Genomic DNA, 27,874 nt, shown 5'->3' with positions numbered 1-27,874 from the left:
TTTTGTTTTTCCCAACCTCCTCCTGGTATTCTTTTTTTGTCTTTGGTTTTGGCAAGTTTGATTATTGTTATGTCTTGGTGACTTTCTTTTGGGGTCTATCTTGAGTGGAGTTCGTTGAACTTCTTGGATGAATATCTTCTCATCTTTTGTGATACTAGGTAAGTTTTCTGCCGGAAAATCTTCGATAGTTCTCTCTGTTTTTTCCATTGCCTCTCTCTGTTTTGAAACTCTGATCTTGCACAGATTTTTTTCCCTTGAAATTGTCACACATAGTTCTTAGGCTTTCTTCATTTTTCTTTTGATCTTTCCCCAAACAAATTGGTATCCAGGTGTTTGTCTTCAGTTTTGAAGATTCTTTCTTCCGTTGTTTGAATTCTGCTCCTGTATCCTTCTTTTGTCTATTTCTGAAATTTTATTGTTAATCTTTTGGATTTCTAGTTGCTGTTTTTGTACAGTTTCTAATTATCCGTTTTGTGGTTTTGTTCTTGTATTGTTTTCCTGAATTTTTCTCTTGCTTTGTCCATGTTTTCCTTGGTTTTGACTGTGTTTTCCATCTCTCGATCTCTTGGAGAGCCCTGTATAATATTTTGAATTCCTTATCAGGTAGTTTCATTGCCATCTCTTCTTCTTTTCTGGTTCTTTATTTTGGTCACTTGCTAAAGCCATCTTTTCCTGCTTCTTTAGTTGATTTGATATTGTCTGTTGTCTCTGAGGCATCAAGAAGTTACTTTATTTTATTAATTTATTCTTTGTTTGCTTGCTACATCCTGAATTTTTGTTTTGTTTTGATATATCTAAGTAGACTGGGCTTGTGTGCTACTCTGGTCACTAATCTGGCCGCATTGAAGCTCTCACCTCTTGTCTCCAGGTGGGTGGTGTAGTGACTGGGTGTGGAAGTGTGGGTCTCTGTTTGCTGGTCTTGTGGGGCTGCTGAGGATGTCAATGGCATTGCTGATGAGGTGATGTATGTGTCTGGCCAGTCATCTTGCCATGAATCAGAAGGCACTGTCTTTGGTCTCTGGGTTGGGTGTTGTGTGTACCCTCTGCTGAGTGCTGGGTGGTCTGGGCAGGGGTGTCTGGGTTGTTAGTCAACGGGTAAGTGGTACAGAAACTCTCAGCAGCGGTTCCCAGCAGGCAGAGCTACACAGGGGTGTTCAGAGCAAGTACAAGCCTCTGGTTACGTGGGGGAGAGGGTGATGGGGGGGGCAAGTCAGAGGGAATGTCACATGTCCGTGAGTACCCAGGTGGAGGGCATGCTGCTGTTGGCTAGAGTGCATCATGGAGGGTTATTCAGTTGGTCCTCAGGCCCCTGATGCAAGTGGCTGGAAGGAGTAGGAGGAACCTGCAGTGCTGTGGGAGGTACCACAGGACCATGGGCCCCAGTGCAAGTGGCTGGAGGGAGTGAGAGGCTCTGCCAGCCCTGTAGGAGGCACTGCAGGACCCTGGGACCAAGCGAGTGGCTGGAGGGGGTGGGAGTCTCTGCCGGCACCACAGGAGGCACTGCAGGACCGTGGGCCCTTGGCATTTGTGACTAGAGGGAGTGAGAGGCTCCACCAGCCCTATAGGAAACACTGCAGGACCATGGGTGCCCAGCATGAGTGCCTGGAGGGAGTGAGAGTCTGCTGGCGCTGTAGGAGGTACTGCAAGACCATGGGTGCCCACCGTGAGTGGCTGGAGGGGGTGGGAGTCTCTGCCTGCGCTCTAGGAGGCACTGCAGGACCATGGGTGCCCAGCTTGAGTGGCTGGAGGGGATGGGAGTCTCTGCTGGCGCTGTAGGAGGCACTGCAGGACTATGGGCCCCTGGTGCAAGTGGCTGAGTGAAGGGGCAGTTACTTTCAGTCTGTAGGCTCCCTCCTATGGGATGGGGCAGTGGTAGCTACCACCAGACCCTGATCATGTGCAGGGAGGGGAATGGGTGAGGAGGGTGGAGAGGTCCCCAGGCCTGAAGGCCTCTGGCACAGGGGGCTAGGGTAGTCGTGGTGGGTGGGGTGCATACACTTAACTTCCGCAGGGCGGAAGACACTCCTGCCTGGTTCTGGACATGTCTGCAAAGTTGTTCCCGCTTGGCTGTACCAGGTGATGGGGGTTTTGGCTGGGAACACTGCTTGTTTTATCTCAATATGGTCACACTGCTCAGGTTTGGCTGGCAGGGTGCAGGTGATCCTTAATTCTCTGTCTGCGGCTTTTATACTGTCTGTCCTTCCACTTGGCACTTGGTCCAGTTCTTCAGCCGTATCTTTGATGTTCAGGGTTCAAAAGTTGTCTTCTGTGTCTGATTTCACTTGTTTTCTTGGGTCTTTGTTTTAAGAGGGACGTTATGAGGCGTGTGACTGCTCCGCCATTTTGGACAGCCTGTGTGGGGAAGATTTTTGACAGTGAGCATTCTCCCACCAGGAGGCCTCTGGAGGTGCTGCTTTCTTGTATTCCCTAAGTGAAATAGTTTAAGTTGTGAAAATGTTGCCTTTGGAATAGGCTGTTTATAAGAAAATGTGGTTTTTAAATGCAGCTCTTCACAGTTTGTGAATAAAACGTGTGTGTGTTTTCAGGCTATTGCACATTATGAACAGTCTGCTGATTATTACAAAGGAGAAGAATCCAACAGGCAAGTACCTTCCTTACTATAATTAACTGGGTTGTATCATGTGTGATAAAACACTGATCCTTATTACGCGTTACATAATGCATGTAGTGTTTGTACCACGTGAAGGGTATTGGGGCTCACGCTCACATTTTTTCTTTTTCCACTGAATTGTCGTTTGCTCTGCCTCTGCTTTTGATTTCAGTTCTGCTAACAAGTGTCTGCTGAAGGTAGCAGCTTACGCTGCCCAGCTCGAGCAGTACCAGAAAGCCATTGAGATCTATGAGCAGGTGAGGACGCTGCTGTCTGTTCAATTTCAGATAAAGCCCATTCTGTGTAAGTTTTTTTTAATTGGACTTTTTATTTATTTTTTTCTTTTTATTGAAACATAATCACATGTCATACAATTACATAGTATGTGTCAGTGGTTTTTAGTATACAGTCATCTCTCGACATCCTCAGGAGATTGGTTCCGAACACCTGTGGATACCAAAACCCACGGACACTCAAGTCTCTTATATAAAATGACGTAGCATTTGCATATACCCTATACACATCCTGCGTGTACTTTCAATCATTTCCAGATTATTTATGATACCTAATAAAATGTAAATGCTATGTAAGTCATTGCTACACTGTATTGTATAGGGAATAATGACAAGGAAAAAAGTCTGTTTTTTTCCCCCCTAATGTTTTTGATCCGTGGCTGGTTGAACCTACAAATGCAGAACCTGCAGATACAGAGGGCCAACCGTGTTCACTGAATTGTGTAACCGTCACCGCCATCTAATTCCAGAACATTTACGTCACTTCATTAAAACCCCATACCAATATGTTGTTAGTCCCCGTTCTTCGTTCCCTTTAATCCCAGACAACCTTGTATCTGCTCTCTGACAGATTTGCTTATTCTGGACCTTTCATGTAAATGGAATCAAGCAATATATGGTTTTTTGTTTCTGGTTTATTTCACGTAGCATGATGTTTTCATGGCTTTTTGTTACTGGTTTATTTCACTTAGCATAATATTTTCAAGATTCATCTATATCGTAGCTTGTATCAGTGCCTCATTCCTTTTTATGGCTTAATATTCCACATTTTGTTTAATCCATTCATCAACTGATAGACATTTGGGTCATCTCCACTTTTTGGTTATTATGAATAATGCTGCTGTGAGCATTTGTGTACAAGTTTTTGTGTTGGGTGTATGTTTTCACTTCTCCTGGTTATATGCTCAGGGGTAGAATTGCTGGATCACATGGTAAGCCCGTGTATAACTTTTTGAGGAACCCCTGGACTGTTTTCCAAACTGGCTGCACCATTTTACATTCTCACCAGCAGTGTATGAGGGTTCCTTCCCAACATTTGTTATTCTTTGTTGTTTTTTATTATACCCATCCTAGTGGGTGTGAAGTAGTATCTCATTGTGGTTTTGATTGGCATTTTCCTGTGATGTTGAGCATCTTCTTCTGTGCTTATTGCCCTTTGTATATCTTCATTAAATAAATGCTGTTCAAATTATTTGCCCGTTTTTTAAATTGGGTTATTGGTCTTTTTATTATTGAATTGTAAGAGTTCTTTATATATTCTGTATTCTAGTCCCTTATACACTGGGGTTTTTGGGGGTTTTGGTCCCTTATGAGATACCTGATTTGCATGTATTTCCTCTCATTTTCATTTGTCTTTCACTTTCTTGGTAGTGTCCTTTGAAACACAAGTTTTTAATTTTGATGAAGTCCAGTTTATCTTTTTTCTTCTGTTATGCTTTTGGTGTCATATCTAAAGGTTTATGCCTATGTTTTCTACAAGAGTTGTATTGTTTTAACTCTTACATTTAGGTCTTTGATTCATTTTTAGTTAATTTTCATATATGAATATGTGTATGCTCCAACATCTATTGCATCTGGATATCTAGTGGTCCCAGTACTATTTGTTGAAAAGATTATTCTTTCCCCATTGAACTGTCTTGTCACCTCTGTTGAAAATCAGTTTACCATAGATACATGGGTTTATTTCTGGACTATAAGTTCTATTCCATTGATTGATGTGTCTAACCATATACCAGTTACAAACTACTTTGATTATTGTAGCTTTGTAGTAAGTTTTGAAATAAAGAAGTATGAATCCCCCAGCTTTGTCTTTGTTTTTCAAGATCGTTTTGTCTGTTCTAGGCCTTTTGCATTTTTATATGAATTTTAGGATCAGATGTCAGTTTCTACAAAGAACCCAACTGGGACTTTGGTGGGGACAGTGTTGAATCTGTAGACCAGTTTGGAGACTACTGACATGCAAGTCTTCTAGTATATGGACAAGAGATGCCACTTTGCATTTAACAAATCTTGTGTTTCTTTAGTTAAGTAATTAATTTACTCCTGAGTATTTTAGTCTTTCTGATGTAATTGTAAACGTAATTGTTTTCTTAATTTCCTTTTCAAGTTGTTCATTGGTAGTGTATAGAAACACAACTGATTTTTGTGTATTGATTTTGTATCCTGCAACCTCACTGGACTCACTTATTACCTTTAATAGTTTTGTTGAGCCACAGTAGTCAAAACAGCCTGGTACTGGTGCAACAATAGATACGTGACCAAAGGAACAGAACTGAGAATCCACAGCTGGTACGTGACAAAGGCCCAAAGTCCCTTAAATGGGGAAAAGACAGTCTCTTTAACAAACGGTGCTGGCATAACTGGATCTCCATCTGCAAAAAATAATAGTTTTGTTTTGAATTTCTTAGGATTTTCTTTATATAATAAGATGATGTCATCTGCAAATATCAATAGATGTACTGCTTTTTTTCCAATCTGGTTGCCTTTTATTTCATTTTCTTATCAATTACCCCTGGTTAGAACCTTCAGTACAATGTTGAATAGAAGTGGCAAGGGTGGGCATCCTGTCTTTCTTGTTCCCAATCCTATAGGGAAAGCTTTTAGTCTTTTACCATTAAGTATGATGTTAGCTGTTAGTTTTTCATGTTGTTTGTTGTTGTTAGGTGCCGTCAAGTCGGTTCCGACTCATAGAGACCCTATGCACAACAGAACGAAACGTTGCCCGGTCCTGAGCCATCCTTAAAATCGTCATTATGCTCGAGCTCTTTGTTGCAGCCACTGTGTCAGTCGACCTCATTGAGGGTCTTCCTCTTTTCCGCTGACCCTGTACTCCGCCAAGCATGATGTCCTTCTCCAGGGACTGATCCCTCCTGACAATATGTCCAAAGTATGTAAGATGCACTTTCACCATCCTTGCCTCTAAGAAGTATTCTGGCTGTACTTCTTCCAAGACAGATTTGTTCGTTCTTTTGGCAGTCCACGGTATATTCAGTATTCTTCGCCAGTACCACAATTCAAAGGCGTCAGTTCTTCTTCGGTCTTCCTTATTCGTTGTCCAGCTTTCACGTGCATACGATGCAAATAAAAATACCATAGCTTGGGTCAGGTGCGCCTTATTCTTCAGGGTGATATCATTGCTCTTCAACACTCTGAGGAGGTCCTTTGCAGCAGATTTGCCCAATGCAATGCATCTTTTGATTTCTTGACTGCTGCTTCCATGGCTGTTGATTGTGGATCCAAGTAAAATGAAATCCTTGACAACTTCAATCTTTTCTCCGTTTATCATGATGTTGCTCATTGGTCCACTTGTGAGGACTTTTATGTTGAGGTGCAATCGATACTGAAGGCTGTGGTCTTCAATCTTCATCAGTAAGTGCTTTAAGTCCTCTTCACTTTCAGCAAGCAAGGTTGTGTCATCTGCATAACGCAGGTCGTTAATGAGTCTTCCTCCAATTCTTCTTCATATAGTCCAGCTTCTCGTATTATTTGCTCAGCATACAGATTGAATAGGTATGGTGAAAGAATACAGCCCTGACACACACCTTTCCTGACTTTAAACCAATCAGTATCCCCTTGTTCTGTCTGAACAGCTGCCTCTTGATCTAGGTTCCTCATGAGCACAATTAAGTGTTCTGGAATTCCCGTTCTTCCCAATGTTATCCATAATTTGTTATGATCCACACAGTCGAATGCCTTTGCATAGTCAATAAAACACAGGTAAACAGCCTTCTGATAGTCTCTGCTTTCAGCCAGGATCCATCTGACATCAGCAATGATATCCCTGGATCTACATCCTCTTCTGAAACCAGCCTGAATATCTGGCAGTCCCCTATCGATATACTGCTGCACCCATTTTTGAATGATCTTCAGCAAAATTTTGCTTGTGTGTGATATTACTGATATTGTTCTATAATTTCCACATTCAGTTGGGTCACCTTTCTTGGGAATAGGCATAAATATGGGTCTCTTCTAGTCAGTTGGCCAGGAAGCTGTCTTCCATATTTCTTGGCATAGACGAGTGAGCACCTCCAGCTCTGCATCTGTTTGTTGGAACATCTCAATTGATATTCCATCAATTCCCGGAGCCTTGTTTTTCGCCAATGCCTTCAGAGCAGCTTGGACTTCTTCCTTCAGTACCATTGGTTCCTGATCATATGCCGCCTCTTGAAATGGTTGCACATCGACTAATTCATTTTGGTATAATGACTCTGTGTATTCCTTCCATCTTTTTTTGATGCTTCTTGCATCATTTAATATTTTCCCCATGGAATCCTTCGTTATTGCAACTTGAGGCTTGAATTTTTGTTTCCTTTCTTTCAGCTTGAGAAACGCTGAGCATGTTCTTCCCTTTTGGTTTTCCATCTCCAGCTCTTTGCATATGTCATTATAATACTTTACTTTGTCTTCTCGAGCGGCCCTTTGAAATCTTCAGTTCTTTTATTTCATCAATTCTTCCTTTTGCTTTAGCTGCTTGATGCTCAAAAGCAAGTTTCAGAGTTTCTCTGACATCCGTCTTGGTCTTTTCTTTCTTTCCTGTCTTTTCAATGGCCTGTTGCTTTCTTCATGTATGATGTCCTTGATGTCATTCCACAACTCCTCTGGTCCTCGGTCACTAGTGTTCAATGCATCAAATCTATTCTTGAGATGGTCTCAATTCAGGTGGGATATACTCAAGGTCATATTTTGGCTTTCGTGGACTTGCTGTGATTTTCTTCATTTTCAGCTTGAACTTGCATATGAGCAATTGATGGTCTTTTCCACAGTCGGCCCCTGGCCTTGTTCTGACTGATGATATTGAGCTTTTCCATCGTCTCTTTCCACAGATGTAGTCAATTTGATTTCTGTGTGTTCCATCTGGTGAGGTACATGTGTATAGTCACCGTTGATGTTGGTGAAAGAAGGTATTTGCAATGAAGAAGTTGTCAGTCTTGTAAAATTCTATCATTCGATCTCCGGCATTGTTTCTGTCACCAAGGCCATATTTTCCAACTACTGATCCTTCTTTTTTGTTTCCAACTTTCACATTCCAATCGCCAGCAATTATCAATGCATCTTGATTGCATGTTCGATCAATTTCAGACTGCAGCAGTTGATAAAAATCTTCTATTTCTTCATCTTTGGCCCTAGTGGTTGGTGCGTATATTTGAATAATAGTCGTATTAACTGGTCTTCCTTGTAGGCCTATGGATATTATCTTATCACTGACAGCATTGTACCTCAGAATACATCTTGAAACGTTCTTTTTGACGATGAATGCAACACCATTCCTCTTCAAGTTGTCATTCCCAGCATAGTAGACTATATGATTGTCTGATTCAAAATGGCCAATACCAGTCCATTTCAGCTCACTAATGCCTAGGATATCAATGTTTATGCATTCCATTTCATTTTTGACAATTTCCAATTCTCCTAGATTCATACTCAGTACATTCCAGGTTCCAATTATTAATGGATGTTTGCAGCTGTTTCTTCTCATTTTGAGTTGCACCACATCAGCAAATGAAGATCCCGAAAGCTTGACTCCATCCACGTCATTAAGGTCTACTCCACTTTGAGGAGGCAGCTCTTCCCCAGTTATCTTTTGATTGCTTTCCAACCTGGGGGACTCATCTTCCAGCACTATATCAGATAATGTTCTGCTGCTATTTATAAGGTTTTCACTGGCTAATGCTTTTCAGAAGTAGGCTGCCGGGTCCTTCTTCCTAGTCTGTCTTAGTCTGGAAGCTTAGCTGAAACCTGTCCTCAATGGGTGACCCTGCTGGTATCTGAAAAACAAGCCCCCACAGTATGACAAACTGACAGACACGTGGGGGTATTTTTTCATAGATGCCCTTTGTTAGTTTGAGGAAGTTCCCTTTTCTGCCTAGTTTGTTGAATGTCTTTATCATCAGAGGTTGTTGACATTTATTGAGATGGTCATGTGGGTTTTGTCTGTTTTTCTGTTAAAATGATGTGCTGATTCACATATGTCAAACCAACCTTAAATTCTTAGGATAAATCCCACTTGGTCGTTGGAAAGTTAGGATGTCCCTAATACCACCCTTACTTGTGACACCAACTGTAAGTTCAGGCATCACCAAGACCACCCTCAGGTTTTGCTAGGACTCAGAACTCTCTGAAAGCTGGTATACTCATGGTTACAGTTTATTACAGTAAAACAATACAGATTAAAATCAGTCAAGGAAAGAAGCACATAGGGCAGGGTCCAGGAGAGCTCCAAGCAGGACATGTCCAATTGGCTTTTCCCAATGGAGTTGTGCTGACTACACTTCTCCCAGCAACCATTTGTGGCAATATACAGAGTATTGCCAACCAGGGAAGCTCAGCCAAACCTTGATACCCAGAGTTTTTATTGGAACTCAGTCATATAGGTATTGTTGACTACCTGCATGCCTGAGCTTATCTCTAGCACCTCCAGACAGGGGTGGATTACTCAGTAAGGAAGGTACACATGGGCATAGTTGTGCTTACTCATCTGTACTGCACAGTTTCACCTGTTTTTCACCACATCTTTGATGTGATGCCACTCATGGGAAATTGTTCATTACAAATTAGAAATTAAACACAGTTGAGCCTGTGTACCTTACTGGGAAATCAGCCTCTGCCTCCAGAGATCAAGCTAATACCATGTGGCTCAAGGCCCCCAGGTAAACAAAGGCATTCTTAGCAAGCAGGATATTCCAACCTCCCAGGGTTACCTTTAGGAGCTGAGCGCAAGATCAGACCTGTCTTTAAGCAAAGTTAATCCTTTACTGACAGTCATGGTATGTAACCCTTTTTCTGTGTTCCTAGAATTGGTTTCTTGTGTTGAGGATTTTGCCTCTATATTTGTATGGAATGTTGATCTTTCGTTTTATGATGTCTTTGTCTGGTTTTGGTATCAAGGTAGTACTGAATTTATAGAATGAGTTGGTAATTGTTCACTTCCATTTTTTTGAACTTTGTGAAGTATTGGTGTTAATTCTTATATAAACATTTGGTAGAATTCATTGCTTTTCTGTGTTTTCTTTCTCAGTTTCATTGATTTCTGCTGTTATCTTTATTATTTCCTTGTTTCTGCTTCCTTGGACGTATTTTGTTCTTTTTATTCTAGGTAATTAAGGTGGCAACTTTGACTTTTGACTTAGACTTTTCCTTTTTTGTTAATGTATGCATTTTAGTACTGTAAATTTTCCTGTCACACTGCTTTGGCTATGTCTCACAAATATTAAGTTGTTATATTTTCATTTTAATTCAGATCAGTGTATTTTTTTTTTTTAATTCCATTGAAACTTTCTTTTTGGCCCGTGGATTATTTAGAAGTGTTTTGTTTTATTCCCAAGAATTTGGATATTTTTCTGTTTCTTTCTGTTAGTGATTTCTAGTTTGATTCCATTGTAGTATGAGAACACACTCTGTATGATTCCAATTCTTTTAAATTTGTTGAGGTTTGTTTTATGACCCGGCATGTGGTCTGTCTTGGCATATGTTCCATGGGCACTTCAATGAAAAGAATGTGCATTCTGGTATCATTGAGCGACATGTTCTGTAAATATCAATTAGATCCTATCAGTTAATAGCATTGGTGAGTTTTTCTATATCTTTATTGATTTTTTTGTCTGTTTGTTCTGTCAGTTGCTGAGAGGGTGTTGCAATCTCCAGGTATAATTATGGATTTATGTATTTCTCCTTTCATTTCTATCGGACTTTGCTTTACCTATTTTGTAGCTCTGTTTAGTACACACACATTTAGTGTGTCTTCTTGGCAGGCTGAACCTTTTATCATTATATAATATTTCCCTCTGTCTCTGGTGATTGTTTTAATTGGTGTATTTAGACCATTTACATGTAATGTAATTGTTGATGTGTTAAGGCTTAAGGCTGCAGGCTGCAATTTTATTTTCTTTTTGTGCTGTTTTTTGTTTCTTTTTTTTCTGCCTTCCTGTGGGTTACTTGAACATTTTTCAGAATTCTACTTTGTCTTATCTATAGTGTTTTCTTTTTTAATTTTATTTATATTGTTGTGGTGGTTGAGAATATACACAGCAAAATATATACCAGTTCAACACTTTCTACATGTAATGTACCATTTAGTGACATTGAGTTGTGCAACCATTCTCATCTTTCTTTTCTGAGTTGTTCCTCCCCCATTAATACAAATTCATTGCCCCCCTAAGGTTCCTGTCTAATCTTTTTGAGTTGCTGTTGTCAATTTGATCCCATGTAGATAGTTCTTAAAAGAGCATAATACTCAGGGCAGACATTTTTACTAGTTAAACTAAGCTCCTGTTTAATTTTAAGAAGACTTCAGGGGATATTTTTGATTTAAAGTTTAAAGATTATCTCAGGGCAGTAGTTTCAGGAGTTCATCCAATCTTCATGGCTCCAGGAAGTCTGGAGTTCATGACAATTTGAAATTCTCTTCTTCATTTTCCTCCTTTTGATCAGGATTCTGCTGTAGAATCTTGGATCAAAATGTTCAGGAGTGGTATCCAGGCACCATCCAGTTCTGGTCTCATGACAAAGGAGGCAGTTTTTCATGAAGGCAATTAACAACACATTCAGTATACATTCCTTCTGTTCCTGACATGTCTTCTTCCTTTGTTGCTCTAGCCAATAGAGATCAATTGATGTACCTTGGATGGGTGATTGCAGGCTTTTAAGACCCTAGGTGCTACACAATGAACTAGGAGGTAGAACGGAAACACTGGACATATTATTAGGCCAATTAACTGAGATGGCCCATTAAGCCATGACCGTAAACTTCCAAACCAAGAAACCAAATCCCATGAAGTTTTTGGTTATATATAAGCAATCTCAGCAGCTATTCTTTTGTTGTTATTGTTGTTGTTGTTGTAAATATATGTATCACACAGCTTTTGTCAATTCAACTTTTTACAGATGTACAACTTACTGTGCAGCCCTACCCTTAATCAATGAAGCTTTCTATTGAAATTAACCGCCCTCCCCTTTGCCCCTCTCTCTTGCCCCGGTAACCACTAATGAATTTTGTTCTCTATGCATGTGCATTTTCTTATCTCTTTATATATGTGAGGTCATACAATATTTGTCCTTTTGTGACCAACTCAGCATAATGTCTTCTAGCTTCATGAGTATTCTAGCGTGTGTCCAGACTTCATCTCTCCTACTCGCTGAGTAGTATTCCATTGTGTGAATGTACCACATTTTGTTTAAACATTCATCTGTTGATGGGCATTTAGGTTGTTTCCACCTTTTAACTATTGTGAGTAGTGCTACAATGGACATTGATGTAAAAGTCTCCTTGAGTCTCTGCTTTCAAGTCTTTTAGGTATGTCCCTAGGATGGAATTGCTGGGTCATATGGTAGTTTTATTTTTAGTTTTATGAGGAACCACCACACTGTTTTTCACAGCGGCTGCACCATTTTGCATTCCTGTCAGCAGTAAGCAAAGAGTGCCAGTTTCCTTACATCCTCGCCAATATTTGTTATGTTCAGGTTTTTTTGTTTTTTAATCTTAGCCATTGTCTTAGTTATCTAGTGCTGCTATAATAGGATACCACAAGTGGATGGGTTTAACAAACAAATTTATTTTTTCACAGTTAAGGAGGCTAGAAGCACCAACTCTAGGGAAAGTGTTTCTCTCTTGGTGGGCTCTGAAGGAAGGTCCACGTCTCTTCTGAGCTTCTGCTTCTGGGCAGTCTCCATGTGGCTCAGCATCTCTATTCTGCCATTGCTGCTCACTCAATTTCTTATTTAATGTTTTATATCTCAGAAGAAATTGACTCAAAATATACCGTACACAATTCTGTTTCATTAACGTAACAAAGACAACCCATTCCCAAATGGTATTATAACCACAAGCATAGAGGTTAAGATTTACAACACATATGTTTGGGGGACACAATTCAATCCATAACCAGCCATCCTAGTGGTAATGAAATGGTATCTCATTGTGGTTTTGACTTACATCTCTCTAATGGCAAATGAGGAAACCCTGGTGGCGTAGTGGTTAAGTGCTACAGCTGCTAACCAAAGGGTCGGAAGTTAGAATCTGCCAGGTGCTCCTTGGAAACCCTATGGGGCAGCTCTACTCTGTCCCACAGGGTCACTATGAGTCAGAATCGACTCGACAGCACTGGGTTTGGTTTTTTGGTTTTGATGGCAAATTACTCTGAGCATCTTTTCATGTGTTTGGTGGCCATATGAATGTCTTCTTTGGCCAAATGTCTATTCAAGTCCTTTGCCTATTTTATGATTGGGTTGTCTTTTTGTTGTTAAGTTGTCAAAAGTTTATGTATATGTTGGTTATTAGGTTCTTGTCAGCTCTGTGGTTTCTGAAGATATTCTCCCAGTCGGTAGCTTGTCTTTTCACTTTTTGGTGAAGTCTTTTGATGAACAAAAGTATTTAATTTTTATGAGATCCTACTTATTTATTTATTTAATCTTTTGCTGTTTGTGCTTTTGTTATTAAAGGGCTAACTGCATTGCCCCTGCTTTTTCTTCTAAGTATTTTATGGTTTTAGTTCCTTAATCCATTTTTTTTGGGTATGGGTGAATCATGAACCCTGTTTCACTTTTTCTGCATGTGGAAATCCAACTTTCCCAGCACTGTTTGTTGAAGATACTCTTCTTTCACCATTGAGTGGGCTTAGCACCCTTGTCAAAAAATCAGTTGGCTATAGATGTGTGGGTTTATTTCTGGACTCCCAATTCTGTTCCTTTGGTCTGTGTGTCTGTTGGTATACCAGTACCAGGCAGTTTTGATTACTATAACTGTAGAGTATGTTTTAAAATGAGGAAATGTGAGTCCTCCTACTTTGTTCTTCTCTTTCAGCATTCCATATAAAGTTGAGAATTGGTTTTTCTATTCCTGTAAAGAAAGCTGATGGAATTTTGGTCAGGATCGCATTGAATGTATAGGTTTCTTTGGGTAGTATTGACATCTTAACAATATTAAGTCTTCCGATCCATGAACATGGAACATCTTTCCGTTTATTTAAGTCTTCTTTAATCTCTTTGAGCAGCGTTTTACAGTTTTCATTGTGTAAGTGCGTCACATCCCTGGTTAGATTTATTCCTAGGTATTTTATTCTCTTAGATGCTACTTTAAATGGAATTTTTCATCTAATTTCCCTTTCAGATTTGTCTGTAATGTTTTTAAAGTAGCTCTGGTGGTGCAGTAGTTAATCACTCAGCTGCTCTAACTGAAAGATCACAGTTTGAACCCACCAGTCGCTCTTCAGGAGAAAGATATGACAGTCTGCTTCAGTAAAGATTTACAGCCTTGGAAACCCTATTGGGCAGTTCTGCTGTGTCCTGTAGGGTCTGTATGAGTTGGAATTGCCTTCACAGCAATGGGTGTGGGTTTTTTTAATAGCATTTTTGATCTCTTTGAGTATCTTTTTTTGTGGTTGCTCAAATATTTTTTTTTTTTGTGTGGTTGCGCCACATACTACAATTACATATACATAACTTATCATAGTCTAGTGGTGTCATTGTTTTATCAGTTCAGGTAGGATATAGAAATCTTACCTCATTTTATATCCCTTTACCTTCCCATTCATAATATATTTGTCTTAAAGAGTTCCTCTACAAGGCTGGCAAGACTGGAGCTCTTATGCACTGCTGGTGGGAATGCAAAATGGTACAACCACTTTGGAAAATGATATGACACTTCCTTAAAAAGCTAGAAATACCACATGATCCAGCGATCCCACTCCTAGGAATATATCCTAGAGAAATAAGAGCCATCACATGAATAGATATATGCACACCCATGTTCATTGCAGCATTGTTCACAATAGCAAAAAGATGGAAACAACCTAGATGCCCATCAACACATGAACGGATAAACACTAAGTACATACACACAGAGGAGTACTATGCAACGATAAAGAACAAAGATGAATCTGCGAAGCATCTCACAACATGGATGAATCTAGAGGGCATTATGCTGAGTGAAATAAAAAGGACAAATATTAAATGAGACCACTACTGTAAAAACTCATGAAAAGGTTTACACACAAAAAGAAACAATCTTTGATGGTTACAAGGAGGGGAGGGGTAGGGATGGAAAAACACTAAGTAGACAATAGATAAATGTTAACTTTGGTGAAGGATAAGACAGCACATAATACTGGGGAAGCCAGCACAGCTTGTACAAGGCAAGGTCATGAAAGCTCCGTAGACATCCAAACTCCCTGAGGGACTGAATTGCTGGGCTGAGGGCTGTGGGGACCATAGTCTCAGGGAACATCTAGCTCAATTGGCATAACATAGTTTATAAAGAAAATGTACATTCTACTTTGATGAGTAGCGCCTGGGGTCTTAAAAGCCTGTGAGCGGCCGTCTAAGATACTCCATTGGTCTCACCCCTTGGGGAACAAGGGAGAATGAAGAAAACTAAAGATACAAGGGAAAGATTAGTCCAAAGGACTAATGGAGTACAACTACCACAGCCTCTACCAGTCTGGCTACCACCACTGACTGCTCTGACAGGGATCACAATAGAGGGTCCCAGAGAGAGCTGGAGAAAAATGTAGAACAATATTCTAACTCACACACACACACAAAAACAGACTTACTGACCTGACAGAGACTGGAGAAACCCTGATAGTATGGCACCTGGACACCCTTTTAGCTCAGTAATGAAGTCACTCCTGAGGTTCATCCTTCAGCCCAAGATTAGGCCCATAAAAGAAAACAAGACTAAAGGGGCACAGCAGCCCTGTGGCAAGGAGGAGAAAGGAGGGGACAAGAAAGCTGATAATAGGGAACCCAGTGTCGAGAAGGGAGAGCGCTGATATGTCATGGGACTGTTAACCGATGTCACAAAACAACATGTGTACTGTTTAATGAGAAACTCTGTTCTGTAAACTTTCATCTAAAGTACAATAAAAAAAATTTTTTCCTCTGCATAAATTTAGGATCACATCAGTCAGCATTGCAATTTTTCTTCATCCATCATAGTTTCAAAAACTCGAGAAAGAACTCTAATTGTATGTACCTGTGTTTTTGCTTACCCAGTTCTTCCTACTGTTCCAAGATTGCTTCTTTTATTGTTTCCTTTCTGTGTAGAGAATTTCCTTTATCCATTCTTTAGGGTAGGTTTGCTGATGACATATTCTCGTAGTTTTTCTTCATCTGGGGATGTCTTGGTTTCCCCTTCATTCCTGAAGCATGTTTTTCCTGAACGTACGATTCTAAGTTGATAGTCTTTTTCTTTTAGTACTTGAAAAATGTAGTGCCACTTACAGCTTCTGTGCGTTCTCAGGAGAAATATGCTGTCATTTGAAAATTCTTTTCCCAGTATAGGGAAGGTGTTGTTTTCCTCTGGCTATTTAAAAATTTTTTTTTCTTTGTATCAAGTTTTCAGAAGTTCAATTATAATGTTGCTTGGTATGGATTTCTTTAGTTTTATTCTATTTGGGTTTCACTACAGTTCTTGAGTCCATAGGTGTATGTTCTTATGATATTTGGCAAGTTTTCAACCATTATTTCTTGGAGTACTTTTTCAGCCCCACCTTCTTTCTCCTCTCCTTCAAAGACTTAGATGACACGAATGTTAGACCTTATTTTATAATCTCAGAGATAACAGGTATGCTATTCTTTTTTTAATTATTTCTGTTTTTCTTTTTCAGTCTGTCTTCTCTGTATCATTCAGATTGGGTAATTTCTATTGTTCCATCATCCATTTCACTGATTCTTTCTTCTCTCCTCTTCTTTCTGATGTTGAGCCCATCCACTTTATATGGCAGTTATTGAATTTTTCAGTTCTAAAATTTCCATTTGGTTATGCCTTCTGTTTCTTTTCTGTGATTTTTTTTGTTGATGCTTTCTGTTTTTTCATTAGTTTCAAGTGTTTTACTAATTGTTGAAGCAATTTTATGATTGCTTCTTTAAAATATTTGTTACATAATCTAACATTTCTGTCATCTCTGTGTAGTCATCTGTTACCTTCATTCAGTTTGAAATCTTCCTTGTTTTTGGTATAGTGAGAAATTTTCTGTGAAAACTGGACATTTTCACATTATGTTATAAAATTCAGGTCTGAATTTTCTCTTTCAGCTGATATTCTTGACATTGCTCCATCGGGGGAAGTAGAGGGGTATCGTGTCATTACTTACAGGTGGAGGTAGAAGTCCAGGTTGTCTACTACAGCCACCATTGTCCTCTGAGGAGGGAGGCCTTCATTACTACTGGGCAGGGGTGGACATTCCAGCTCCCCACCTTGTCTCCACCAACACCATAATGGAATTGTCCTCATTATCACTAGGCAGTTGTAACAGTGAACTTCTTCTGACAGGACCTCAGCTGGGAGATGGAGGGGTGCCTCATTACTGTGGTGTGGAGGGTAAATCCAAGTGCCTCATGTGGCTTCCATTGGCTCAGTAGTGGGGGTAGAGGGTGAGGCTTATTACTAATTGGCAGGGATGAGAGTCTTGGCTTCTGATTTTATAGGGCTGTCTCTGACACCACCCTGGCAAGGCTATTGGGCACCTTACAGCCTTGCCTTGGAAGGATTGACATCTAGGCTCCTTATTCAGCCGATGCTGATATAGGTAGGAGTGGACCACCATTTTCCTGTGGTGTTTGGCCGAAGTAGAGCAGTTACTGTCTTAAAGTTTTCTGTCTTGCTAGACTGCCTCTTTCTTGATCCTTTGGCTAGAGATGGTAAGCTTTTGTCAGCTGTCCTTTTTTGTGTGTGCCCACTGGCATTTCTGGGTTGCTAGCTTCTTCATTTCCAAGTCTAGGATAAAAAAAAAGTCTAGGATACATGAGGCAAAAAGAAAATCCAGGAAACTCACCACTGTATCATCCCACAGGTCACAGGGCCCCTGCTGGACTACCTTATTTCCTCCACCTTGCCGAGTCCTCTTATGTTTGTTTTAAATAAACTTACCAGAAGTTGAACTTAGCAGGAGGAATAGAGAAAATCATGTCTATTCCATCCTCCTGAAAGCGGGAATTATCTGAGTCATTTTTAACACATCATTACTTCATGGAAATGTATATACTAGTGTTTCTAATCTAGTAAAATTTTTGAGTATATGATACTGTGTTAAAAGAATATATTTCATAGCTGAATTAATGTAAAATATATAAGTATTTCCTAAAGGGCAAAAGGAAAACAGATTTGCTGAATGTAAGAAGGCAAACTCTTTTAACTCTGCTTTCTGTGCCTAGGTTGGGACAAACACTATGGACAACCCTTTGTTGAAGTACAGTGCAAAGGATTACTTCTTTAAAGCAGCCCTCTGCCACTTCATAGTGGATGAGTTAAATGCAAAGGTAAGGAGTCCTTTGGGGCTAGTTTTCTGATGTGGCAAAACTAAACTAGGTACGTTAAAAATAATAATAATAATTCTGTGATATGTTTCTCAGCTGTAATCCTGTAACGGCTGCTGAAATTGTGCTTGTAATGTTCCCTGGTAACCAAGTTTCCTTTGGCAGTTTTGCTTTAAAGAAATTGGGGGCTAAGGAAGAAATAATAAAGAGTAGACTGACATTCTTTGTTTTTGCTTTTGATTTTTTTTTTTTAATCAAAAAAACAAATTATTTGTTATTTCCTTCCAAAATAGACTACACTCATTGGAAGAAAATGCTCACTTGAGTGTATAGCTTTGCTCCAAAATCTTCAGGTGTTTAATACAGAAGAAATGGCCATGGCGCCCTTATTGGTTTGGAAATATTCTCTCACATGGGGTCGCCATGAGTTGGAATTGACTCAACAGCAACTTGTTATACAGACTACACCTCTGTTTTAAAAATTTGTACCAGCCCTAACTGACTTAAAAGTCCTGGTAGCATGCTTAGGTAGGCACTGGCTCTGGTCTGGGGCCTGTCTTGGATTCTTACCTCACCCCCATATCGGTTCTCCACTCAGCAGCCAGAGTGGGGCCTTTAAATCACGTCACAGCGCTTCCCTTCTCCTCAGCCTCCAGGGGCTCCCCAGTGCACTTGGATGGATTCGTAACGCCTTGACCCGGCCTGCAGGCCCACGGCTTCCTGTTGGTTCTCCACTCAGCAGCCAGAGTGGGGCCTTTAAATCACGTCACACAGCTTCCCTTCTCTTCAGCCTTCAGGGCTCCCCAGTGCACTGGGATGAGTTCGTAACTCCTTGACCCGGCCTGCAGGCCCATGGCTTCCTGTTGGTTGTCGTGCTCTAGTCACCTGAGCCTTTTTGCTGTTGCTCAGACGTGCCAAGTCCGTTCCCGCCTCAGTCCTTCCACCTGTCACCTTCTAGTTTTCTTTGTCTGGAAGATTCTTCCTCAGATCTTCCAGTCGTCTGTTCCCGCACTTTCATTTGGTTTCTCAGCACAGGCGCCATCTTCTCCCAGAGGCTTTTCCTTCCCTACCTTGCCCCAGCACACACCCTTGTTCTTGGGAGAAGTTTCCCACCTCATTAGCTGTCACTCACACACTCTCCCCTGTAGGATCCTACCTTGTTTTCTCACAGCCATGTCAATCCAACATTGAAAAATGGGTCTGTGTGTCTGTGTGTTTGCCCCACCTACACCCCATTATAGTGTGAGGTCTGTGAGAGCAGAGCTTTTCGGGTGGTTACTGTGGTATCTTCCACACCTAGAAGGTACCTGGTATGTAGTAGGTCCCAGAACATACTTGCTTAATGAATGTTCTATAAGACCCCGACCTTAAAAAAAAATTATCACAGTGCTTAAGGCCATGTTTTTCTAGACCTGCCCTTGTATGTGTATGTCAGGAGGGTAGGGTATTATCAGATCATTTTTATACATTTTCCTACTTAGACCTACCCCTGTGCTCTCCTGGAGCTGGGGAGCAATTTTTTTTTTTTTTCTTTTTTGCATGTTGCTGTGGTTTTGGTTCGTTTTGTTTTAATTGCTTAAGACTGGACTGTATTTAGTTTACAGACCTTGGATCTAAATATTCTTATGACCAGATATAGACCATTTCAGAACCACACTTGGCAAGAGAATGAATGTCTTTTGACACAGGCTTTAAACATGTGACCAAGGCGTTACATATTGCATGTAGTCTTGACTTAAAAATGAAAGACTTAATAAAATTTTAAATTACAGCAGAAAACGGAAAGAACAAAGGTGTTTCCCACTTGACTGTGTTCACTCTGATTAGTGAGTCAGGTTATTTCCCCAGCTGCTGTCACGCTGGGGGATTTGGGATTGGAATGAGGATGTGGGGAGAAGTTGAAAAGCAAAGCGAAAGCTAGGAGACAAGAGACAAGACTTGGACAACCTTGGTGTTGTCAGTATCTGTTTGGAGTTGGAAGAGCAGAATTAAAGTCACTGAGAGAAGCAGCGCTCTTCCCTCTAACCTCTAGCAATGATCTGAATTTTGTTTATTTGTCATTTATTTGGAATTGGGACAGTGTTATGGAAGAGCTTCCCTATTTAACGGATGAAAACAGAGACACCTGGTCTATGAGTTTTTCAGAATTAGATTAGGTTCACATTGACTTCTCTACAGCAACTTAGAAAAATTGGTTTTAGGAATTTATTCCTAATTGAAATTTAAAAATCCAAAATAAATAGGTTTCATGCGTTGATGTTCAGTTTAGCATCATGCCTCTTAAACGTTTAAATACAGATCAATCTGACTGACGTTAATGTAGTATTGAAGGCTTTGTTTCCTACTTCTGTAAGTCTGTTGTTAATGAGTTATTTTTCTCTCCCAGCTTGCTCTTGAGAAGTATGAGGAAATGTTTCCAGCATTCACTGATTCGAGGGAATGTAAATTATTAAAAGTAAGTAAGTTTTGGGCATTAAAGAAAAAACACCTTTGCTGCCAGGTGATAACACCGAGGCAGGTTGGGAATTAAGTGAAATTTTAATTGTATGAAGTCTGCTAATTGACGGGATGTGGTATTTTTTGTTTTTGCCTTTTGAGTCTTCAAATGCCACTAGACTCAGGGACATAAGATTGTGTTCTGAAACAGGCATTTTGGAAATAGTAATACAAAAGCTGCTGACTTGGGGGTAATTCTTTGTTTTGTTTCGTTTTGTTTTTATTGTGCTTTAAGTGAAAGTTTACAAATCAAGTCAGTTTCTCGTACACAAATTTATATACACCTCGCTATATACTCCTAATTGCTCTTCCTGTATTGAGACAGCACACTGCTTCCCTCTACTCTCTCTTTTCGTGCCCATTCAGCCAGCTTCTGACCTCCTCTGCCCTCTCATCTCCCCTCCAGACAGGAGATGCCAACATAGTCTCATGTGTCTATTTGATCCAAGAAGCTCATTCTTCACCAGTATCATTTTGTATCCCATTGTCCAGTCCAATCCCTGTCTCAAGAGTTGGCTTTAGGAATGGTTCCTGTCTTGGGCTAACAGAAGGGCTGGGGGTCATGACCTCTGGGGTCCTTCTAGTCTCAGTCAGACCATTAAGTCTGGTCTTCTTACGAGAATTTGGGATCTGCATCCCACTGCTCTCCTGCTCCTTCAGGGGTTCTCTGTTGTGTTCCCCCTCAGGGCAGTCATCGGTTGTAGCCAGGCACCATCTAGTTCTTCTGGTCTCAGGCTGATGGAGTCTCTGGTTTATGTGGCCCTTTCTGTCTTTTGGGCTCATAATTACCTTGTGTCCTTGGTGTTCTTCATTTTCCTTTGGTCCAGTTGGGTTGAGACCAATTGATGCATCTTAGATGGCCGCTTGCTAGCATTTAAGACCCCAGACGCCACTCTCCAAAGTGGGATGCAGAGTGTTTTCTTAATAGATTTTATTATGCCAATTGACTGATGTCTTAGGGGTAATTCTTAACTTGTGTTTGAATTTTTCCCCAGTTTTGTGAGGTGTTTGGCAACATCAGTTAACTTGACACTGAAGCTGTTTCTATGTTCAGAGATGGGACTTTCCAGCCTACTGAACTGATTTTTTTCCCTATTTTAATTTTTCAGAAACTTCTAGAAGCTCATGAAGAACAGAACAGTGAAGCTTACACTGAAGCAGTAAGTTATGCTTTGGGGATATAGTATATTCTTTGATAGTTTAAGTTAAGGAAATTTCTTTTCCTTTTTTAAATTCTGAATGTTTACCTGAATATTTTTCTGGCATACCTAAGTTGTATTTTCCAAACATCATTTTTTTATAGATCCTACAAACCTTTAAAACTGGGCAGTTCCATTGTCTATTAGACTATGTTAGAACCCCGGTTGTATTAGGCATTATTTCTTGACTTAAGCTCAAAACCGTAATTTAGCTGTGAGGCTAGTTCAAGAGCAAATATCTCATATAGTTGTAATTGACTGTTTTAATGTTTTCTTTTGAAAATTATCTGATCCATAAATAAGTGTAAAGTAAAAGTAGTTAAAATACTATTCAAAATATAAAAACTAAGCAGTGAGAGTTTGCTGTATTCTTGAAATAAAATAAACGGGAAGTTTTTTCTTTATACTCGTCATTTTTCTGTTTTCCCAGTTTTTGCATCCTGTGTTTAGAACTAAGCCAGTTTTCGTGGTTTCCTCCGTTAGTGTATTAATCGTGGCTTTAAAGTGACAGTATAAACAAAGGCATGTTTTCCTATTTAACTTTCGCCACCAGATTATTTTCATCCTACTGAAATTTTATTCCTTGGTAATGCATTGAAATATATTAGAAGAATTCTGTTTCCACATATCCTAATTTGGCAAGTAAGTTTTTTTATGTGAGATGAATATTAGAGCAATATTAATTTTCCATGTTCCCTTCTAATTCTTATTACAGAGTCTAATTTTATGTCATTTTAAACGCACTCTTCTTCCGATAATAATGGCAGTTAGGAATTTTCTCCTTGCACAAAGCACTGGAACTTGTCCTTGACACCATCACAATAATCACAGGATAATAAAAATAGTTTTAGTGAAGAAGTTATAAACTGGAATGAACAATTTCTAAAGAAAATGTTAAAAGAACTCGCGAGTACTGTTGTTTTGTGTTCGGATTGTATTTCCATGGACTAATTCCTATTCATCTTCCCTTTAAACTAGGTAAAGGAATTTGACTCAATATCTCGCTTGGATCAGTGGCTTACTACCATGTTGCTTCGTATCAAAAAATCCATCCAAGGGGATGGAGAAGGAGATGGAGACCTGAAGTGAAGTGTCGGTGTCTTTGTGGCATGCAGCTACTCCTCTTTATTGTTGTCTTAGGGCAAAGTGTTCTTTATGGGATGCCCATTTCATGGCTTAATTTTGTTGCATACGAGCCAAACGATCTTGTGTATTATTTAAATTCACCGTGTCTGTGTGATGGTGATTATAGGTGTGATGCGCGATTCATGCTTGTCAGAGCCCCCGAGTTTTATGAAAAGTACTTCGTAAATCTTATTCCTATTATTTTGATATTTGCAGAGCCTGTCTTTAATTTTGCCACGTTTTTATGTTCTTTTTCTTGGACCTGAGTACCCAACCTAAATGTTTTCATATATGTTTTGTATTCTCTATACATTTGCATCTGGGTGTATTCTCCAAATGTATATGTTTAGTTAGGACAGTTGGCTAAGAATGAGTTTATAACTTTCTTCTTTAGAAATTGTTCGTGTTTTTTGTATCCTGTGACTATTTTGGTGGTGCTGGTGACAAGTTCCAATGCTTTTTATATTGTTTTGTATGTTCACATGTGCATGGCAGAAATCCAGAACAGCCTAGGTCTGTTGGCATCACTCTCACTGTGAGGACAGGGCCTCCTGGCAGTGCTTGCTTGTGTGCGTGGACGTTGTCGAGGTGGAGCTAACTGACTTGTACTTACAGAGAGAGAGAGAAAAAGAAAATCTATGAAAGACTAATTCTCCTGTTCCTTTATATACTTTCTTCCGTTTAGTTGGGTAGAAATCCCTTTCTTTATATTCACATAAAGATGTTTTAATTGACACATACTTTTTCCTGGTGTTCATCTTCATACACTTTCCCACATTGATGTATAGTGTCTTCTGTGCCACAGTCATTTAAATTTGGTCAAGGCTAGTAGATTACCTGTGCTGAAGTTTGAGAATGTGTGTAAATAACTATATCCATTTGTTTAACCTGATGGTTGTTAGGTGGCTGAATTTGGTTACTTCATTTGCTATATGCCCAGTTGGGCATGGTTTTTCTCCTAGATGATGGAATTATTTTATCTCGTGTATTTTAACTCTGACCTGTTTGTTTTGATTTAAATAATATATGCTCTCTTGAATGATGAATTTGATCCTACCCATTCATGTTGTGTGCTGGCTGATACTATAGTTTAGATGTAGTCTTGTTTCCTGAATCTCCTGTGCATATTTTTATGTTCAAATGATGTGCTTGATCATGCATTTGTTACCATACATAACCCATGATTCTTTCTGAATTGTGGTGCTGTCATTCGTGACAGGTAATGAAATTTCCCACGTTATGTCCCATAACAACCAGTATTTGGTGTTTTCGTTTGGGGATGCCCCTTGACTGGCGCGGGTAGGATCATGTTGTGCAGAGGTGACGTGAGTGTGCCCAGACCAAGAGCAGAGCCAGGAAAGGTTTGGGGGGTGGTGACTTGGTCAGTCTAGGGTGAAAGAGAAGGGAGTGGAAAAGAGCCAGCTGAGGCGAGATTGCGTGCTTCTGCATCAGGTGATGCCATGGTGAGCCTCGGGTATTTTCATGGTGGTGCCCAGTCTGGTGGAGCAGAAAGCTCAGTGATGTCATAATGTCAGGTGGATGGAGGGCGTGGACACTGGTCTTGAGCCTGAGGTAATCACTGGCATTCCTTCTTAAATAAAGTGAAAGCTGGTCACCACTTAAGGTAAAATTTGGAACAGAGCCCAATTGCTACTTCATTTCCTATTGGACTGCCTTAAGAAAAAAATCAGGAAAAAGTGAGTTCTTGTTGCTATGCTTGATGTACTTACAACCAGCCAACTTTGGGGATTGGAAATTTGGGAGTGGTTTGTAGGTTATTTCCTCTCGTTTTAAGTCTGTTCCATTTGGAGAACATTTAAACACTAGCCAGCCACTGTGCTTGTTTCGTTGAGCTTGCAGAGTTTGTTTCCACTTGTTAAAAGAATCTTCTGGTCTGAAGACTAAAGTGAAAACCAAATGATCTTTTTTAAGGCCATTCAGTTTACCTATCATCGTGATCCCCTAGCAGACCCCCGTCTAAAGAAGAGGTATGGCTTTTAAAAATAGCATTTGTAAAATTTTGTTAGTCAGTCACCGTTTGTATTGAAATAAGCGCTGGGATCAGTGCCTCGGTTAAGAATTATTTTTAATATTTTACATGAAAACATAAAAATAATTGCAACGGCTAGAACAGACCTTCTGGAAGAAGATAGAAAAAAAGCCAGGTAACCGTGTATAAACTTACTTCTTTCAGCTGTTCTGTTGACATAGAATAGTACCATGTTTTTTCCAGAATGCCTACAAGTTAGGTTTTCAAGATATATAGAGTGTTATTTATGAACAAAGCAATGATTAGTTATGTTACAGTTCTTGTATTTTAGTAAACTTGGGGTTAGTTCATAGTTAAAATTTCTTACAGGAGAGCTTTGCTTTTGTGGCTCGTATCCTTTGTGTTCCTTATTTAATGATATGAAAACAGTATTTTTGCACAGTTGTGACCATGTGTGGTGGAGTCACTGTAACCAAAGTATATGTGCTAGCCCTTGTACAGTTACTGTTTCCTCTGGTATTGTGCATTTAAACTGTCCAAATATAAACTTTCCTGACTTTTGTTGAGGACTTGGCAGCACAGCATGTCACCTGTAACCTACCTGCCAGTGGTGTGAACTGTGACTAGTAGCAGGTTTCCTGCCTTGCGAAACACTGAATCAGTCACTGCTGGTGGCCCCTCCCTCGTGCCCTCGGACAGAGGATTGTATTATGAAGACTAACCATGTAATAATAAGTCTACCTTAGCGAAAAGAATATGTTGTGTTTTATGTGAATAAAGTAAATAAAGTGGAAATTATGAGTAACATTTTGACTAGTCTTTCCTAGCCAAATTTACACAAATCAAGAATGGCTCTCTTTCCTTGAGCTTGTTCCAATTCAGTTTAAGGCAGCGGGCATTAATATTTCCAAGGTTCTGTGAATAGCCATTTGAATATTAGTTTGACTATATTAAAGCCTCAATTGCTTGATAGAAATTCAGGGTGCAGTAACTGTTCTGCAGGTATTGAGGGTTTATGAGAAAACAGATTAGTCTGTTGATGTTTTCTACTAAGTTTACGTAATCGCCGTACAAACCTCACATTCTCATCCGACTCTACTGCTCCCAGTAAGGAATCTTCCTTGAATCCTTTAGGCTCTGAAACCACTTGCAAAGTTGAAGAGGGAGTGGATCCTGGTTCTGTGAGGTGGTGGTTAGGGGAAGAACTCTCAAGCCTAACACCATCTTCCCCTAACAACGTGCCACTTCACTATTCTGGCAGTATTTTTCCATCTGTGAGCACAGGATTCCAGATGCCCTAGAGAAAGGTCAAGCCCACTAGCCACTGGAGCCTGAAATTCTAGGGGAGGAAGAAGACGCTGTGGAGGGATGGTGCAGGCTGGCTTGTCCTTTTACAGAGCAATATTCAGGCTGTTGATTTAGGGTCCTGTGGAAACCTTAGTGGCATAGTGGTTAAGTGCTACGACTGCTAACCAAAAGGCCGGCAGTTCGAATCCACCAGGCGCTCCTTGGAAACTCTATGGGGCAGTTCTGCTGTCCTGTAGGGTTGCTATGAGTTGGAATCGACTCGACGGCAGTGGGTTTGGTTTTGGTTTTTTTTGGTGGGGTGATGACAACTGAAGGATTATCAAAGCAAATTTTAGAAGATAAATGGTAGAAGAGGCCATCCTAACCAAGGAATCCTCTGAGACTTTACTGATCATTCAAAATTAGCTTATCATTTAAATTTCTCAGAATCAGTTTTTCATAACAGATAGAAGCCACCATGCTTACTTAAAACATGGCCTTGTTAAGTCCTTTTATAGGCTGGCAAAGGTAAGTGGGTGGCTTCTGAGGCTCGGCTGGGATAACACGGCTAGATGGCCCCAATTCATGCTTGTAGCCTCCTCTGCCTCATAGGAGCCCACACGGCAGTTCTAAGTTCACATCTGCCCTTTTCCAGTGACACCTGAACAAACAGCCTTTTGCACGAGTGCTTCTGGCCAACTGAAATATTTCCAAGTGACATGAATAACATCAACTTAGTTAAGCCATTTGGTTTCCAAAAAAAGTTGGACTCCCTATTTGTGACAAGGTATAAAATGTGGTAAGTTAAAATTAAATAACATACTCAAACTTGTTTGGATAATTACCTACAGCACAATCACATTTCTGTTAAAATCACCTTTTAACAAAGGTCTTCCCCCACCACATGGTCTTTTTTTCCAAACTCTGCACAATAAATATTTTGGTTAAACTAAAATTTGCTGAACCCTTTGGAGTCTGGGCTAAGAAGATTTCACATAGTGCTTGGAAGCCGCCTAGTCGGCTCCTCAGTCGCCTTTCTTGATCCCCAGGGAAGAGTGGTGTATTAGCACACAGGACACCTTCCTCGTCAGGCATCTGGGACCGACAGTCTTCACTCTCCCTCAGTGTGGCTGTCCTTGGAAAAAGAGAACCAGGGGCAGATGCCCCCACAGATTCCTCTCTCTAAGTCTTCTACATCGTTTGTGGGTATCCCTATTCTCAGGGACAGCCTTACCCTCCTGGGAAAGGGACAGAGAAATGCATATAATTAGAAATGTTTGATACATGCTTTAATATTACATTGAAGACACTGTAGCAGAAGAGTATCAGACCACTTACATACCAGGCAGTGTCAAGCTGTACAGGTTATTTCTACATAAGTCGATGTCAACTTTACTCATATCTAGGTCTTTCACTTCTAAAGAATAAATGTGGTATCCAGGTAGTTAAGAGGGACACATTTTAAGAGAGTAAGGAGTATACTAAAGACTTAAAGACCCTGATTTTTAAATTTCATTATTTATATAAACAGATTATACTTGTCTCAGTTAAGAATTTCTAAACAGTAAATTCTAATGCATATAAAATCAGAACTGCAAAACTATTTGTATAAAGCAAATATTTA

At 40.0% G+C, this 27,874-nt stretch overlaps 1 protein-coding gene across 8 annotated transcripts in view; it reads left to right on the top strand.

Annotated features, from left to right (window-relative positions):
- The window catches only part of NAPB (NSF attachment protein beta), a 76,383-nt gene extending 52,137 nt beyond the window's left edge, over positions 1-24,246 (top strand). For 7 of the 8 annotated variants that reach the window (XM_049869580.1, XM_049869579.1, XM_049869573.1 and 4 more), the window contains 6 exons: positions 2,547-2,602; positions 2,784-2,868; positions 18,052-18,156; positions 20,540-20,608; positions 21,759-21,809; positions 22,827-24,246. In XM_049869580.1, the coding sequence (XP_049725537.1) occupies positions 2,547-2,602; positions 2,784-2,868; positions 18,052-18,156; positions 20,540-20,608; positions 21,759-21,809; positions 22,827-22,937 (477 nt within the window). In that variant the 3' untranslated portion in view covers positions 22,938-24,246. The remainder of the gene's footprint in view (positions 1-2,546; positions 2,603-2,783; positions 2,869-18,051; positions 18,157-20,539; positions 20,609-21,758; positions 21,810-22,826) is intronic. The other variant, XM_049869575.1, reaches the window with a different exon arrangement.
- The last annotated feature ends 3,628 nt before the right edge of the window (positions 24,247-27,874 follow it).

The sequence above is a fragment of the Elephas maximus genome, chromosome 25 (assembly GCF_024166365.1).
Source record: "Elephas maximus indicus isolate mEleMax1 chromosome 25, mEleMax1 primary haplotype, whole genome shotgun sequence".
Classification (NCBI taxonomy): Eukaryota; Metazoa; Chordata; class Mammalia; order Proboscidea; family Elephantidae; genus Elephas; species Elephas maximus.
The sequence above is the reverse complement of the archived record's forward strand: the minus strand, read 5'-3'. Positions and strand labels throughout refer to the sequence as shown.